Source organism: Phalaenopsis equestris, unplaced genomic scaffold (genome assembly GCF_001263595.1).
Source record: "Phalaenopsis equestris unplaced genomic scaffold, ASM126359v1 Scaffold000372, whole genome shotgun sequence".
Lineage (NCBI taxonomy): Eukaryota > Viridiplantae > Streptophyta > Magnoliopsida > Asparagales > Orchidaceae > Phalaenopsis > Phalaenopsis equestris.
Genome location: NW_018164814.1, coordinates 668,964 through 684,028, shown reverse-complemented (window position 1 = coordinate 684,028; position 15,065 = coordinate 668,964). Strand labels below are relative to the sequence as shown.

Here is a 15,065-nt window from a genome sequence, read left to right as displayed (position 1 = left end):
AAATATTGTGTGTAGATATATATATATATATATATATAGTAATGATGCGTTATTAATTTGGCACTTGTAATGACGCAAAATATGTAAAACATATAATAATTATGTGGTATTTTCGTAAATATATCCGATAAATTTCTGTTAAGATTTTTATTAATAGAAATTTAAATGTAAAAACTGGTTAGTGATCTAAACTCCCAAATAATAATAATAAAACTGTGGCCGAGAACATTGAACTGAAGCGAAATCATCAATAAATGGTCGAGGACTCTATGAGCGAAAGCAGAATTAGGGTTTTGAGCAATCACTTGAGCACCTCGTCGTCATCACCAATGGCATCTTCCGAGAAGGATGCTGCTCTCGCTGCCGTCCCTTCTGACTCTCCGACCATGTGAGTCGCATTTCCTTCTCTTCGTGATTCGCTCCTCATAGCGCGATGATTCTACCTTTTCTTGTGTTGGTTTGCTCCCCATCTGTAATGATCAGTTGTCAGTATGATTGCGATTGCGGCCTTTCCCTTCCTTCTTTAGCTTGGGTTTCTACGGATCAATCCTATTCGGATGAGATTTTATAACACTTTGTATTTATGTGGTTCTATTGGTTGATTATAACTTGAATAGTTTGATTTTTGTATGTAATTATGTTTTCGTCATCTCAATCATTTCCCCTGCGGTGAGGAAAGGGCACAGATCATTCTTGGTAACTGCTAGAAATATAGTGTGTTGCTCCGACAAAGGAAAACTTCCTGTTAAAGGTTTTTCTGCGATGTTTTGGCTTCTTAGTAAAGGTGATCAAATGCCTGAAAAGATCTATTAAACCGTGATGGCTATATATTTAAGCTGATTCGTAAAACTCGTTTATGCATTATTTTGCCAGGCACCTGCTGACCTTTTTACGGATGTAATGTAATGTTCTGAACGGCTATACCCGCTGGTGATCGTTATGCCTTTTTTTTTTTTTTCAAGCTATAAAGTGTAAAACTTTCGTTATGCCTTTTTTTTTTTTTCAAGCTATAAAGTGTAAAACTTTTGCATGTTGCTCCCAGTCATTGATGTTACTGGATGCGCTTTGCCTAAATTTTTTTAGGAAGAACTAACAATAATGAAAGGCCATCTTTCAAGCGACTTTTTTGTAGCGCCTCCACCATTTTCTTTTTTAATTTTATATCTTTTTCGTTCAAATGTAGCACAAAACACCATCTGTATGGTCCCCGCTCGATATTTTATGAAGTTGGCACTGTAATTTATGTTGGTGCAACTTCACTGTCTTGAAAATATTTGTTTCTGTTTCCAAAATTTTAATGGAATGGTTGAAGGTTTATCTTAAGTTGAAAACATTAGAAAAACTAATGTCAAAATTCTTGAGATGAATCCAAATTTTTTTTTTGTTTAATATAGTATTGTAGCTCTCATGGAAGTGGCAACCCATAATATAACTCTACTGTTGTAAGGAGTGACAAGCGTCTCACAAAATCTTGTGCAATAGCTTGATCATGGTGAAAAGTATTCAAAGATTGACCAGGATGATAAATTGACCAAATTATGGTGAATCCCGGGCTAGGCTTATGCTTAAAACAATGTTTTTTTTTTAGTTGTCACTGTTAGCCTTATTTTTCACAGCTATTTTAGGTCGATATTATGAATCCTAATTTTCCATTTATTTTTGTTGATTGTTATTTGAGATATTAAAATTATTTTTTGCAAATGATTCGGATCAACTTCTTTCAATGCGTCAACCCATTTTTCTTCATAATCATTTAACTTTAATTTTATGAACTTGTTAAACGGGCACATTTTCTCTCTTCATTGTATAGGTTCAAACAACCTAATTATATTCTCAGTCTCGATATCTTTAATGCTTGTAATTCAAATGTCTCTATGATAATCATTCCTTAATTTTTCCATTTTAGATTGTCATAGACATCTTAATATTCTCATCACACAACACTCAACTTATGTATGAGTTATTTTTGTGCAACCTTACATGTAGATCCATAGATAACCTCTTATCACACAACTCTCGAGTCATTTTTCATTTTACTAGCTAGTGTTAACTCTGGAAGTTATATTCTCATATAAACTTTCATTTTTTTGTATTCTATATTAAAATTTAATTTATTACACTTATGTATCACCATATCTTTTGATAATAATAAATTATAATTGTTATGTCCATGTTCATTAAAATTAATACCATATTCTTATTTTTTTATTAATTCTAAGTTATATATTTTTTAACATATTCTTTCATTGCTATTGTTTTTCATTGATTTTAGTGGATGCCTTACAAAGTTTTACTATAATTACGCTATACACGGTGACATCTCGCTTTGAATATCATTAATAAGCATCTCCATAACTAATACAAAAGGAGATGGATTTAGTGTTCACCATTGATGTAAATCCATAATAAGTAGAAACTCTTGGTTCACATCATAACTAATAATGTCTATGTGTTTTGGATGCACATCTTTCTATCTTGAAGCATATCAAATTAATTTTTGTGGTATTTGATTTTGTCTTTTCAAGTTCAATAGAAATCATATGATGATCCGTTCTTTTTTATCTTCTGTATTATTTTTCTTACACATCACTTGTGAATGGAAAAGACTACAACACTCAATTAGTGTAGAAATTAAAGATTACAATCTCTAAAACTCACAAACAAAACAAAAGTGTTCCGAAAGCAGAAAATAACAGCATATAAATATCCCTCAAATAAAAATCCTTCTTAGAAGTAAGAAAACTAAGAAATAAAGAAGAATTATAAAGGAAGAGGAAATAAATCAAGAAGGAAATATGCTGAAAATAGGGAAATTTTGTTGATTCAATTGGATGCCCTATAGCTGAATCACGATTGCCTTGTTGACGATCCTGCGGAACCTGCAGGTCATGGAATTCTTCGGAGACGGGATTGTGGGATCTCTTTCTAACTCTACCGCATAACCAAGTTTCCATTTATTTTCTTCATTGTTCATCATGAAATAAAATTTAGAGGCATACTTTATACTTTTCCATAGAATTTGTAGGAGTATTTAAAATAAATAGCACCTTAATGATTTGGGGTTGGGTTGAGGAAGTAAGAATGCCATTACATCTGAGAAAAATCCTATTAATGAGTACTATAAAGCCTACTAAATATTATTTTCATTATAAGGAATGTGTTAGGTCTTACTTTTAGCTCTTGATGATTTATACATGAGAAAAGATTTGTAAAGTTAGACAATTGAAAGATAAAAAAAATTTCTTTAAATTTGATATATTCAGTAATTGCAAAATAAATTCAAGTGGCTTGTGCATGTAAAATAGAGGCTGAGGTTTTTCGAGGAAAAGATAGAATTGAGATGATAGGATTATAAGAAAATAATTGATAATCCGGCTTCAAATGGAAGTGGAGGTTGTGGAAATAAAATAAACTTATGAATTCATTTATTAATCAACAGAAGTGAATTTAGGAGCGTTCATAAATTTGACCCCATTTAGTAAGGATAAGGTCAATATTACTAAAAGAGCTGGACACACTTAATACTACAAGTTGGTATGTGGCACTAGGCGCTTGTCTAAGCAAAGTGAAGTGCTAAATTTTCACCTATTTTTTGCTTTGAGTACTTTTAGAGAGTATAATGTGATAAGCATTACATAAATATATTTAAATGTGGTTTGGAAAAAATAAATATTTTCAGGTTTTTTTACTGTTATTCCAAGTACTAAAATGAACATGATTGCGAGAGTGTTTTTTTCTTTCACTTTCTCCACGCTTGGTTGTTAGTGTTCCTCATGAGGTTCAAAAGCACTCTCTTGTGCTAAAGTTTGTAGCTTTTGGCTTCCTTTTCTGCCTCTTCCCATCATTAAAAAGTTTTTGATTTTGCCATTTAGGTAAAGGAAAATTTTGTTTTTTCCTTCATCCTTCAAGTACTTTTTAGGAGAGATTTTTATACTTACCAAAAGTTTTATTATAGGTTATCTTATAAAATGAACCAATGATTTTTTTTTTTTTTTTATGTCGATTTGCTGTTGTGTTTCTCCTAGGTTAAGAAATGCTCTTTTGTTTCAGTTTTGTGCAGCCTTTCATTGCCTTTTTTGTGCTTTTAACTATTTTTAGAAACCCATTGCCTTTTCATCTAAGGGCTTTCTCAGTTTTTTCTTTCCTTAAGTATTTCTTTGGAGTGACTTTTAGATTTTCTAACAATTCAAGTATAAGTTATTATTTAATATAGGTCTCATTAAATGAACTTGTTTGTGGGAGGACTCCACTTTTTCATGTCAAATTGCTATTGTGTTGCTTCTAGGGTTAAAAAAACAAATTTGTTTCAATTTTATAGCTTTGGACCGCCTTTATTACTTTTTTCTGCTTTTAAAATCACTTTTAAGGTGCTTATCTTTTAGCTAAAGGAAGTTTTTAAGTTTTCTAATTATCCTTGACTACAAAATTAGTAAGTTTTGTAAGTTTTCAATTCATAAAGCTTTGTAAATTCTTACAAAGTTTTCAATTCAAATCCTATTGGTGTATTTAACTTGTTAAGATTCAATTTTTAAATTTAGTAAGTTTTCAATTCATACTAGAAAAAAAGATTTGTTGTTATATAGTACAAATATAGGCATGGATGGAAATCATCAACTGAGGACTTAGAAAGTAGCAAATTCATAAACATGTTAAAGGATTTACAAGGAGACAAGAAACGACTATTCTAGAAGTAAAGCATGTTTTGCACAAGGAAAAAAATTTCAACATTCAACGACAACAATAAACACTGCATCTCAGCTATGATTGGGAGACACGAGGAACTAAATTGTGCCATAATGCTTTATTCTGGAATGGAAAAACAAGGTAGGAACTGTAACAAAAACTATACAGTCCAAATATGATGTTGAGAAGGAAAAATGAATCAAAAGTGTTTGAAGTAGGTAATCAGATGAGAGTTGATTTGAATGCAATAGTAAACCATTAAGGTGATCAAAACACTATAGAATATGATATATTCCCATTCTTTTAGGCACCAACATCACAATATATTGAAAATTGATAAAAATTATACAAGACAGCTAAAGTGAACATCAAACTTTGTAGTTTTGATGTGCTTTTTTGCATCCTATGCTATCGATGAATATATATTTTTAATTTTCTAATAAAATCTTCTTTGCTTTGAAAATTTTTGCTCGTATGAATTGACAATTTGATATTTGTCAAGTATATCTGGGATGATTGATTCTTGCTAGGTAATCCATGAAACAATAAAACTATGTCTGTCATGTCACCACACAAGATGTCTTTAATATCTACCTTTATTAATGTATGTGTTGTCGTCATTTAGAATGGCTTTTGGAACATGATGAGTCAATCTATCTAGTGAAGTACCAGATGTAATTGACTAGACATAAATAGTGAGAAAATCTACGACATTATTTTTACATTCATTAAGTTAAATCTCTAATACATAGAATACTGAACTAATGCTAGAAAATTTCCAAAAATTCAATTTTTAAGCGTTCTTCTTAATGCCTTTTGTGATATTATATGATCCTACCTTTGTTTTCTTTAATTTCTTTAATGTCATTGTAGAAAATATATTAGGACTACCATTCCATTGTCACCTAGTTTCAATGCTTTAATTCTCTTGTACATATTAAGAATATACTTTTAGTTGTCATATTCAAAATTCAATTTCATAAGAATAAATTTATGTTAAATCATGCAAATTAAATGATATGAAATAAGCAATAAAAATGCTAGAATACTAATATGCATTCTAATGGATATAAATAAAGACCAATATTTAATTCTTAGGAGAGGAGACGATAAGGAAAATCAAATGCAAACACTTCCATTGATGTGTCCCAAGTGCCAGCTGCGAAAAGTGGAGCCTGTGTTAGGCAGTAGACAACTATCGTAAAATGTCTAAAAATCATGATATGAATCTTTTAAATTATTGTATGAATGCTACGACATCTCCTATAATCGACATGTTGCATGACCTAACTACAGTGAAAAGTGTACAAGGTCGCTATTCAACGTCTGGTTGTAGTGCCAATTAAACAAGAGCTCTCACATTATGGACAAATGAGAGTAAGGAAATTAGTCCATGAAACTAATATTAGGATAAGATCTCGGAATATAGCTAGTTTTTACTGGTAAATTAATGAAATTAGTTGATAATATAATTTATATAAAGATAAATTTTTAATGTTTTAAGTGTTTATGCTCTTCAAGAAAGTTTAAATATAGTTTAAAAAGAAAAATTTTGGAATGATCTAGAAGAATTGATACGAAAAATATATCTTGAAAAAATAATTTTTATTGGAGAAGATTTAAATGGACATGCTGGTAAAGTGGTTTAAGATTTTTGAAATATTCATGATGATTACGGTTTTGGAGTGATTAATGAAAAATTTAAAACCGTATTATATTTTGCTTTAGCATATGATTTTGTTATTGCTAATACTTTATTTAAGAAAATAGATGAAAATATTATTACTTATAAGAATGAATATAATAAAACACAAATTAATTATTTTCTTATAAGAAAAAGATATCGTCGAAAATGTAAAGATTGTAAGGTCCATTCTTATAAGTAAATTTTCTAGCCTATTGTATGATAGAAAGTACTGCTGAGGTTGAAAGGAAAATTTTATAAGATGGTGATGTGATCTACAATGCTTTATGGCGCAGAATGTTGACCTTTAAAAGAGAAGCATAAAACAAAGTTAAGTGTTGCTGAGATGAAAATGCGTAGGTGGATGAATGGCTTGACACTTAGAGACAAAATGCACAATAAATATATCCGTGATAGGGTTGATGTAGCTCCAGTGGCGGACAAGATTAGAGCAAGCCGCTTAGATGGTTTGGTCACATTAAACTTCGGCCATCTGATGATCCAGTTAGGAGAGTGGTTCAACATATGTTAAGAAAGGCAGAGGTAGGCCTAAAAACACTTGGGCATATTGAATAAAAAATGTTCTTAATCTATTAGAATTAAATAAAAATATTACTCTTGATAAGATGCAATGGAGAAAAAGGATTCATGTAGCCGACTCCACTTAGTGGGATAAAAGCTTGTTGTTGTTATTGTATATATGGATGAATTATATCTTTAAAGAAATCTGACCGAATTTGCTTAGAAATCAATTTTGATGAATTTACATGCTTTTAGAGTGGAATAGAAAGACAGTTTTAAACTTTCGGGCTCTTTTAAATCATTCATTGTTAACTAACTTGTTGAAATGTTGAGGCAATTTAATCTCTCTCATAAGGTTCCTTTTTTGAATTTATGAGCAAAGAAACTAAGAATTCAAAAACAAAATCAATTATTAGTTTGTGGAATTAACTTAATCAAAGACTTTTTTGGGAATTTATGTATATGTGTTCAATTGATTCGTTAGTTACAGTAAGCATGACTTACGTTCACATTAAAAGATAGATTCAATTTCAATTAGAAGTTCATGCTTACAGTCAAGGTTAATTAAGATTTTAATAGAAGTTTATGATCATAATCAATGTTAATTTTATGTTTTTAGTGCTATTTTGGTTCATATAGGAACAAATTCAAAGAGTTCAGCCCTATTTTGATTTTAGATTCAATTTTTAACTCTTATACGTGTTTAGTTTATAGGATAATGAGTGTGCTCTAGCGTAGGTGTAGATTTAGTATAATTAAAGTCAAATATTGATCTGTTATGTAATTGTAAATAATTTTCTACATCTAATTATTCATTAAAAGAATATTCATAAAATATAATTTTTTTGATAAGATCATGTTTAACTATGGTCATTTCTCTTCACGGATTTAGTTGCAGTCTTGCCATTCTTATTACTTCTAAATATGCAAAGACTAAATAAAGCATCTTTTAGGGCCCTTTTGGGGCAGCTTTTTGACTGCGGTGGCAGTATGAAAACGGCATATGGGTGTTTTAAAAAGGCGTTCGGCGCTGCGATTTCGTGCCGCTCCGACGCACTTCCAAAATTTGTCGGAGCGTCTTCTTCGCGCATTAGGTGAAAAATTCCTCCGTGACCCTCTCTGCTCCCGTCGCCCTCGCCTCGACCTCGTCTCACCCTCCCCGATCTCCTTCTCCCTCGCCCTCGCCTCACCCTGGCCTCGCCTTCTTTTCATTTCGCTGCCATTTCGAGGCCCGATGTCCTTCTCCATTGCCCTCGCCTCGCCCTCGCCTCTCCAGCGTTTCATTTCGCTACCATTTTGAGGTCCGAAGGAAGCTCTGATTCCTTCTTTGATTCTCTCGCCTCTTTTTTTCTCGATTTTTCCTTCGCTTTCTCTGTGAACCCTAGAATCGGGTTGACTTTCGTGTTGCCCTGAGCTCCTTGCTTTGTATCTTGGTCGGATCAGGAAAGATCGATGGATCTGTCGAGAATAGGTAAAACTTTACTACTTTATGCTCTTCTGCCTTAATTTTTTTTTTTGTTGGGATCGTTTTGTTGATCTCAGTTTTTCTTGGTGATTATGAATGTTGTTTTTTTTTTGGAGCTATGGTATTCATGCATGGAATTATTTAAATCTGTTGTTGAGATGGAGCAAAAAACTCAATTGTAAAAATATAAGTGATATTTGCTTTTAGATTGTTTTTGAGTTTGAGCCGACTTATAAGATTTGGAACATGCTCAATCTTTTCTTTAAAATGTTTACAATAATTAGATGATGGACTTGCTTTTGATCTTAAGTAGTGTTCTACATTTTAGGCGCTCTTTTGATCGTGCTGTAGAATTAAGGTAACAAAATAGTGAACAGTGTATTTTAATTTATGCAACTGATATGTAATTATTTGAGACTTTTGTTCTATCTTTTATTTTACCTATACAGTTTTGTTGCAAAAAATTTATCCAAACAGTGGCAGAATGATCATTTATCCAACAACAGCTGTCATTAAGTTGTTCTGAATAAGCTGCCGCAAACAGCAAGCCAGCTTATTCTGATCTACAGATTATCAAATTATCAGAATAATCTGTTTATCAGCAGATTATAAATAATCAACAGCTGCTCCAAACAGACTCTTAGTGTTAGTGGTAAATCATAGTTCATAGCTTTAAGGCATCCCTAATGTCTAGTGTAAGGCTTTTAATGAAACACAAAATGGTGATAAAGTTGCTTTAAGGGAACTATATTTAACTGCGAGATATGTGAAACTTACATAATATTCAAACATAATAATTACATTGTTTAAAACTTTTAAAGTGATTATTCAATTGATCCTGGATTCACTAAATGATAATTACTGTCCTTTAAGTTCATCTAAGCTCAATCTTGCTGTTTTTTTTTTTTCATTTGCAAATACTCAAGCATATTTCATTATTTTCTTTCAATGCGACCCCACTTAGTGGTACAAAGGTTTGTTGTTGTTGTCGTCATTATTTTCAACAATTTCAGCCTTTTTGAAATCAAGTAGATTGTAACGTTTAAAGGAATTTTTAACTTATTATTCTTATGAAAAATTTTTTTGCTGGACATCTACAAGAAAAATCAGGGATCGACTTTAAGCCCATATCTTTTTGCTTTAGTTATGGATGGTCTTACTGGACATCTACAAGAGGATGTACCTTGGTGTATGTTTTTTGCTGATGATATTCTTCTCGTGGATAAAACGAGAGAAAAAGCCCAGGAAAAACTTGAATTATGGAGGTCTACATTGGAGTCTAAAGGCCTTCGTTTAAGTAGAACTAAAACTGAATACATGGAATGTAATTTTAGTAGTAATAGCTCTAGTGACAGAAGTGTGACTTTGGGTGATCAAATTATTAAAAGGTGTGAACGATTTAGATATCTTGGGTCCGTTGTCCAAAGCGATGGTGATATAGATGGGGATGTTAATAGTAGAATTCAAGTTGGTTGGTTGAAGTGGAGGAATGCTTCGGGCCTTTTGTGTGATAGAAAAGTACCGCTAAGACTGAAAGGAAAATTTTATAAGACGGTGGTAAGATCGGCAATGCTCTATGGCGATGAATGTTGGTCTTTAAAAGAGAAGCATAATAATAAGTTAAGTGTTGCCGAGATGAGAATGATTAGGTGGATGAGTGGCTTTACACTTAGAGACAAAATGCGGAATGAATATATTCGTGATAGGGTTGGTGTAGCTCCTGTGACAGACAAAATTAGAGAAAGTCGTCTTAGATGGTTTGGTCATATTAAACGTCGACCATTAGATGATCCGATTAGGAGAGTAGATGTTTTAAATTCGACTTGTGTTAAGAAAGGCAGAGGTAGACCTAGGAAGACTTGGGCTTATTGTATTAAAAATGATCTTAATTTACTAGAACTAAATGAAAATATGACACTAAATAGGACGCAATGGAGAAAAAGGATTCATGTAGCCGACCCCACGTAGTGGGATTAAGGCTTTGTTGTTGTTGTTGTTGTTGTATTCTTATGAAAAATTTTCTTGTTATGCTTCTCATCTAATGTAGGAATGTAATTTTGAACCTCTTGTAGTATTGATCTAGAACCATAACACTCTTAATTCTGTTTAAATTGCATAATTTTTTATTTTTTATTGATCAAGTTATGTGTTGTATTTCAATTTATCATGGTAACGTAACCATAAGCTTTAGTGGTAGTTTGATTTGGAAGTCTTGAGGTCTAGAATCAATGATAATTTAGGATGAGAAGCGCAATGCACGGGCATAATTTGCAATTTAGTGACTAGGATTGTTTTAGTCTCCAAACAAAGTCAAAAACATGTTCAAATAACTTCAAATAGTAATTTAAAAGTCGTTAAAATTCAAATTTCGCAAGAAATCTTATATTTAATATAACTTTTATAGTGCTTTAGATGCTGTAAAATGATTCAACATGTGGCAAACTTGACAAAAATCATGCCTCCTGAACCAATCACAAAGTAAGTTGAAAAAAGAAAACATGGATCAAAGTCACTAATTTGAATATGCAGCCTCATATTTGTACAAGGAGAAGCATTCCTCCGAGAATTTTTAATTACTTATATTGAGTCGAAAGAATTTGCTTCCAACTAATAGACATACAAGTTCAAGAGGAAAACATGGACTTTTATTCATTAATTTATTTCAAGATATATGTATTCACTGTTCAGCGACTAATTTTACAACCTAAAAAGATCCAATCTTATTAGTTCTTAGAATCCTCTAGGATCTGGCAAAAATTTTGAAGTCTCAATTCAAAGAACTTAGGTCTTATTTGGGATCACAACCATAAAATAGTGTTTGTTTATTCATTTTTTGTTTTCTTTTGTTTTTAAAGCATATAAGGCCAATTTTCAAAACGTCAAAAACACAAAAAATGTATTTTTGCTTTTTCAAAAACATGTTTTTTAGAGCCATGCCCTAAAATCTTAATCATCATTGCCCGAAATTAACATAACCAATTTAAGTCATTAATCTACTAATTAACTCCTAAAATTGCTTAATTAGCTCATTAATAATTTAATGGAATTATAAAAATTACTTAAATTGAACCAATTATTATAACACTTAATTAAACTAATAAATATCCAATTAAATCATTAATTATTTAAATGGAACTTATATGAATTTTAATTAACTCACAATTACTCAATTTAATAATAAATCTACTTAATCAACTTAATAATTGATTAATTAAACCCATAATAATTCAAATAAAATATTAATCATTTAATTAAGTTAATAATAATAAATTAGAACCTTAAATTAATAAAGTAATATCATTAAATGTATAAATAATTAAATAAAACATTAAACAACTTAATTAAAATACTTATTTAATCAATTAAACCCATAATAATTCACATAAAATATTAATCATTTAATTAAGTTAATAATAATAAAATTAAAACCTTAAATTAATAAAATAATATCATTAAATATACAAATAATTAAGTAAAACATTAAGCAACTTAATTGAAATACTAATTGATGAATTTTTTAAACATTTAAATAAATTAATTGAAATTTTGATTAATCCATAAAATTTTAATAAACTTATAAAAATTTTAAATGAATTAAAACTTCAATTTAACAAACCCTTGACTTTAATAAAATAATTAGTTAATTAAATGATTTTAATAATTCACCCAAAAATTAATTGAAATGTTAAATAATTAAATTAATTAACATGTTAGTAGTTTTTCATTAATAATTTCAATTAATTAACATGTACTTAGTTGTTACAATTTAATTAATTTTTTTAAAAGTATAGTTTTTTCTTTTGAAAAAAATAGATAATACCAAACAAAACATGTTTTTTTATTTTTTATTTTGTAAAACATATAAATCATAGCGTTTTCTAGAAATAGAAAACATAAAACAAAACAGATTGAAAACATAAAATATAAAACATAAAGTGATCGCAAACAAGACCTTAGTTTCTCGTATGAATAACAAGTTTCACGTTTATTATGACAAAACTACAATACGGGAATGTTGATATGGCACATAGATGAGCATATAAAAGAAAATCTCTGAGCAGAAGTTCTATAAAATAAGAAAGCCACAAGCAAAAGGTTTCAGGTTGTATGGAAACAATTAGAGTTGCTATAGAGGTAAAGCATATTTTGCATAAGATAAAACGATTCAACAATCATCCGCAACAGCACACACAATCTCCCATCCACAGTGTCATCAACCACAAGCCACAAGTTGTGGAATTGTGCTTTGAAAATACAAAGAAAAAGCAAAGGAACTTTATTACTAGGAATACTTTACTTCAAATGAGATATTAGAAATGAGCAAGGAATCATAAGTGTTAAATTATGAAATATAAATAAAACTGAATCGAAACACTTGTACCAATAACTAAACTCATTGAAGTAATCAGCTGTGAACTCATCTCATGTTCATATACAGCATCCGCATAGGTTTGTTACATTTAGAAAGCAAAAAACTATGATATAAAACAACTACAGCGGCACTCTACCTAGAATATTTATGTGCTTATTGTGTCTTTGTGAAAGTGTACTTTAAAATTTATATCACTCTTGATTCCACCTAAACAGAATACTTGTTGTTGTAACATCTTCAATTTCTGTTGGTACTGATGGCACTCTTCTTTATTGCAGATTTGACAAAATTATCAAAAAAGAACTCCCAACGACTGTGGTTTATGAAGACGATAAGGTGCATGATATTCATGTTGTTCTAATCGGAGTTTTTAATCTTTTCCGCTTATCTAGAACCGGAAAATTTACAGCCATTCACTTGCAAAAAAATTTTCAAGCTGTCTTGCATTTAAATTCTCAGATGACAGTTAGCTTGTGCTTATTTTTTGTTAGTACTTTGTGTCCGATGTTTTTAATATTTACCAATGTGGTAATTTTAACAGGCTCTTGCCTTTAGAGATATAAACCCCCAAGCTCCAACGCATATATTGATCATTCCAAAAGTTAAAGATGGATTGACTGGACTTTCAAAGGTAATTTTTAATAGCCAACCATACCTCTTAAAGCTTCTTGATTGTGAGCAGCCATTTCATATAACATTTTGCATTGTTGATGTCTGGATTTATTCTTGTTTTTACACATGCTATCTATGGTTGCCTGTTTTGCTTGAGGATTTAAACGAACCAAGCTGGAATTTTGAAGTTCTGTCGGAATAGAAAAGCTAATGTAAATATGATTCAGAGATTATTGGTATTTTGATCTCCCTCCATATTTTTGGTTTCTTATTTCCCAAAGGATCAACGTTTTGTTTCAGTCTCTCTATTTTCAACTTTATGCCATGCTAAAAATGGAAAAAACATTAGCGTTTGCAGTTTGTTACTACAATCATCGATTTTCTTAGCTATTCAAAGATGTATCTAAAATTGAAGTTGGTTGCTATTTGTTTGGAGTTAAATAATGAATAGGGAATATATTCATTTTGTTAATGTGGAAATTAGATTAGAATAGCGGAAAACTACATATATGCATGGAGGAGGAGATGACTTCCAAGACTTCTTGAATTGATAATACCCAATTTATAAGTTTCTATGGACAAATACGTTAATTTATATTAACAATAACTTTGAAAACTGTAACGTTGTCTATTTTCCTAAACTTCTAATCACTCTTTTCATGCTTGATGCCAACTGTGTTCCATTTTAACTTTATCTTTACCTCCATCCCTCACAGGCAGAGGAGAGACACATCGAGATACTCGGCTATCTCCTATATATAGCCAAAGTAGTGGCCAAGCAGGAAGGCCTTGTTGATGGTTTTAGGACTGTTATCAACGACGGACCTAATGGATGTCTGTATAATTTCTAAGCCACATCAATTTCCTTCCAATTGATGCTGTTCATAATCTTCTTCTCCATATTATGTGCAGGTCAATCAGTTTACCATCTTCATATTCATCTTCTTGGTGGAAGACAGATGGAGTGGCCTCCGGGCTGATCGAGCCAACCCTGCTGCTGCCTGCTTTCTTAGTCAGTCAGGAATAAGTTTCATGTGGCGATTCATCTGCAAACTATCTATGGTAACAGAAAACCAAATATCTCTCTGTGTCATGAACTGCTGGAACAGGCTACTTGTTCTCATGTTATAATGAATTTTACTGTCTTCTTCTCAATGAAACTGCAGTTTGACAATTTTTTTTTAATTTGCTAACGTATTACACAATTCTTATGTATTTAAATATCTAACACTTTTATTTTTTATGTTTATTTCCACCCAAATATTTCATATCACAGAAAAAAAATATCACTATTTTAACTTTAAAAGTGAAATACACATTTTCATGCATATATAAGATGACATATATGCAAAAGTTGAAATATAGGTGATAGAAATGTAAATACATAGGAATTGAGCTGTATGTATGTTAAACTTTCTTTTGTTTTGTTTTTTTGGAATACATACCGCTCAATTCTTGTGTATTTACATATCTAACACCTAAAGTTTGATATGTACATTTATAACATTTTGTAATCGTGGTATTTTTTATGTAGCGTTAAAATTTGCGAGACATGAATGCAATTATCAAAGTTCAGGTTTTAGAAATGTAAATATATTTTTTATCATGCTATGCAAATGCAACTTATTTTATAGTGGGTGGTCTCTTTATATTTTTTTGTTTAAAGGGTGTTGTCATTCTTTATTATTATTATTATTCACAATAATATATATATATATATATATATA

General features: G+C 30.6%; 1 protein-coding gene across 1 annotated transcript; it reads left to right on the top strand.

Moving 5' to 3' along the window:
- The first annotated feature begins 210 nt into the window (after nucleotides 1–210).
- LOC110026482 (14 kDa zinc-binding protein) lies at nucleotides 211–14,526 on the top strand. Its single transcript, XM_020727434.1, has 5 exons — nucleotides 211–388; nucleotides 13,005–13,062; nucleotides 13,268–13,357; nucleotides 14,055–14,172; nucleotides 14,251–14,526. The coding sequence occupies exons 1-5, from the start codon at nucleotides 255–257 to the stop codon at nucleotides 14,316–14,318; spliced, it is 468 nt and encodes a 155-aa protein (XP_020583093.1). The 5' UTR covers nucleotides 211–254; the 3' UTR covers nucleotides 14,319–14,526.
- Nucleotides 14,527–15,065: the final 539 nt, after the last annotated feature.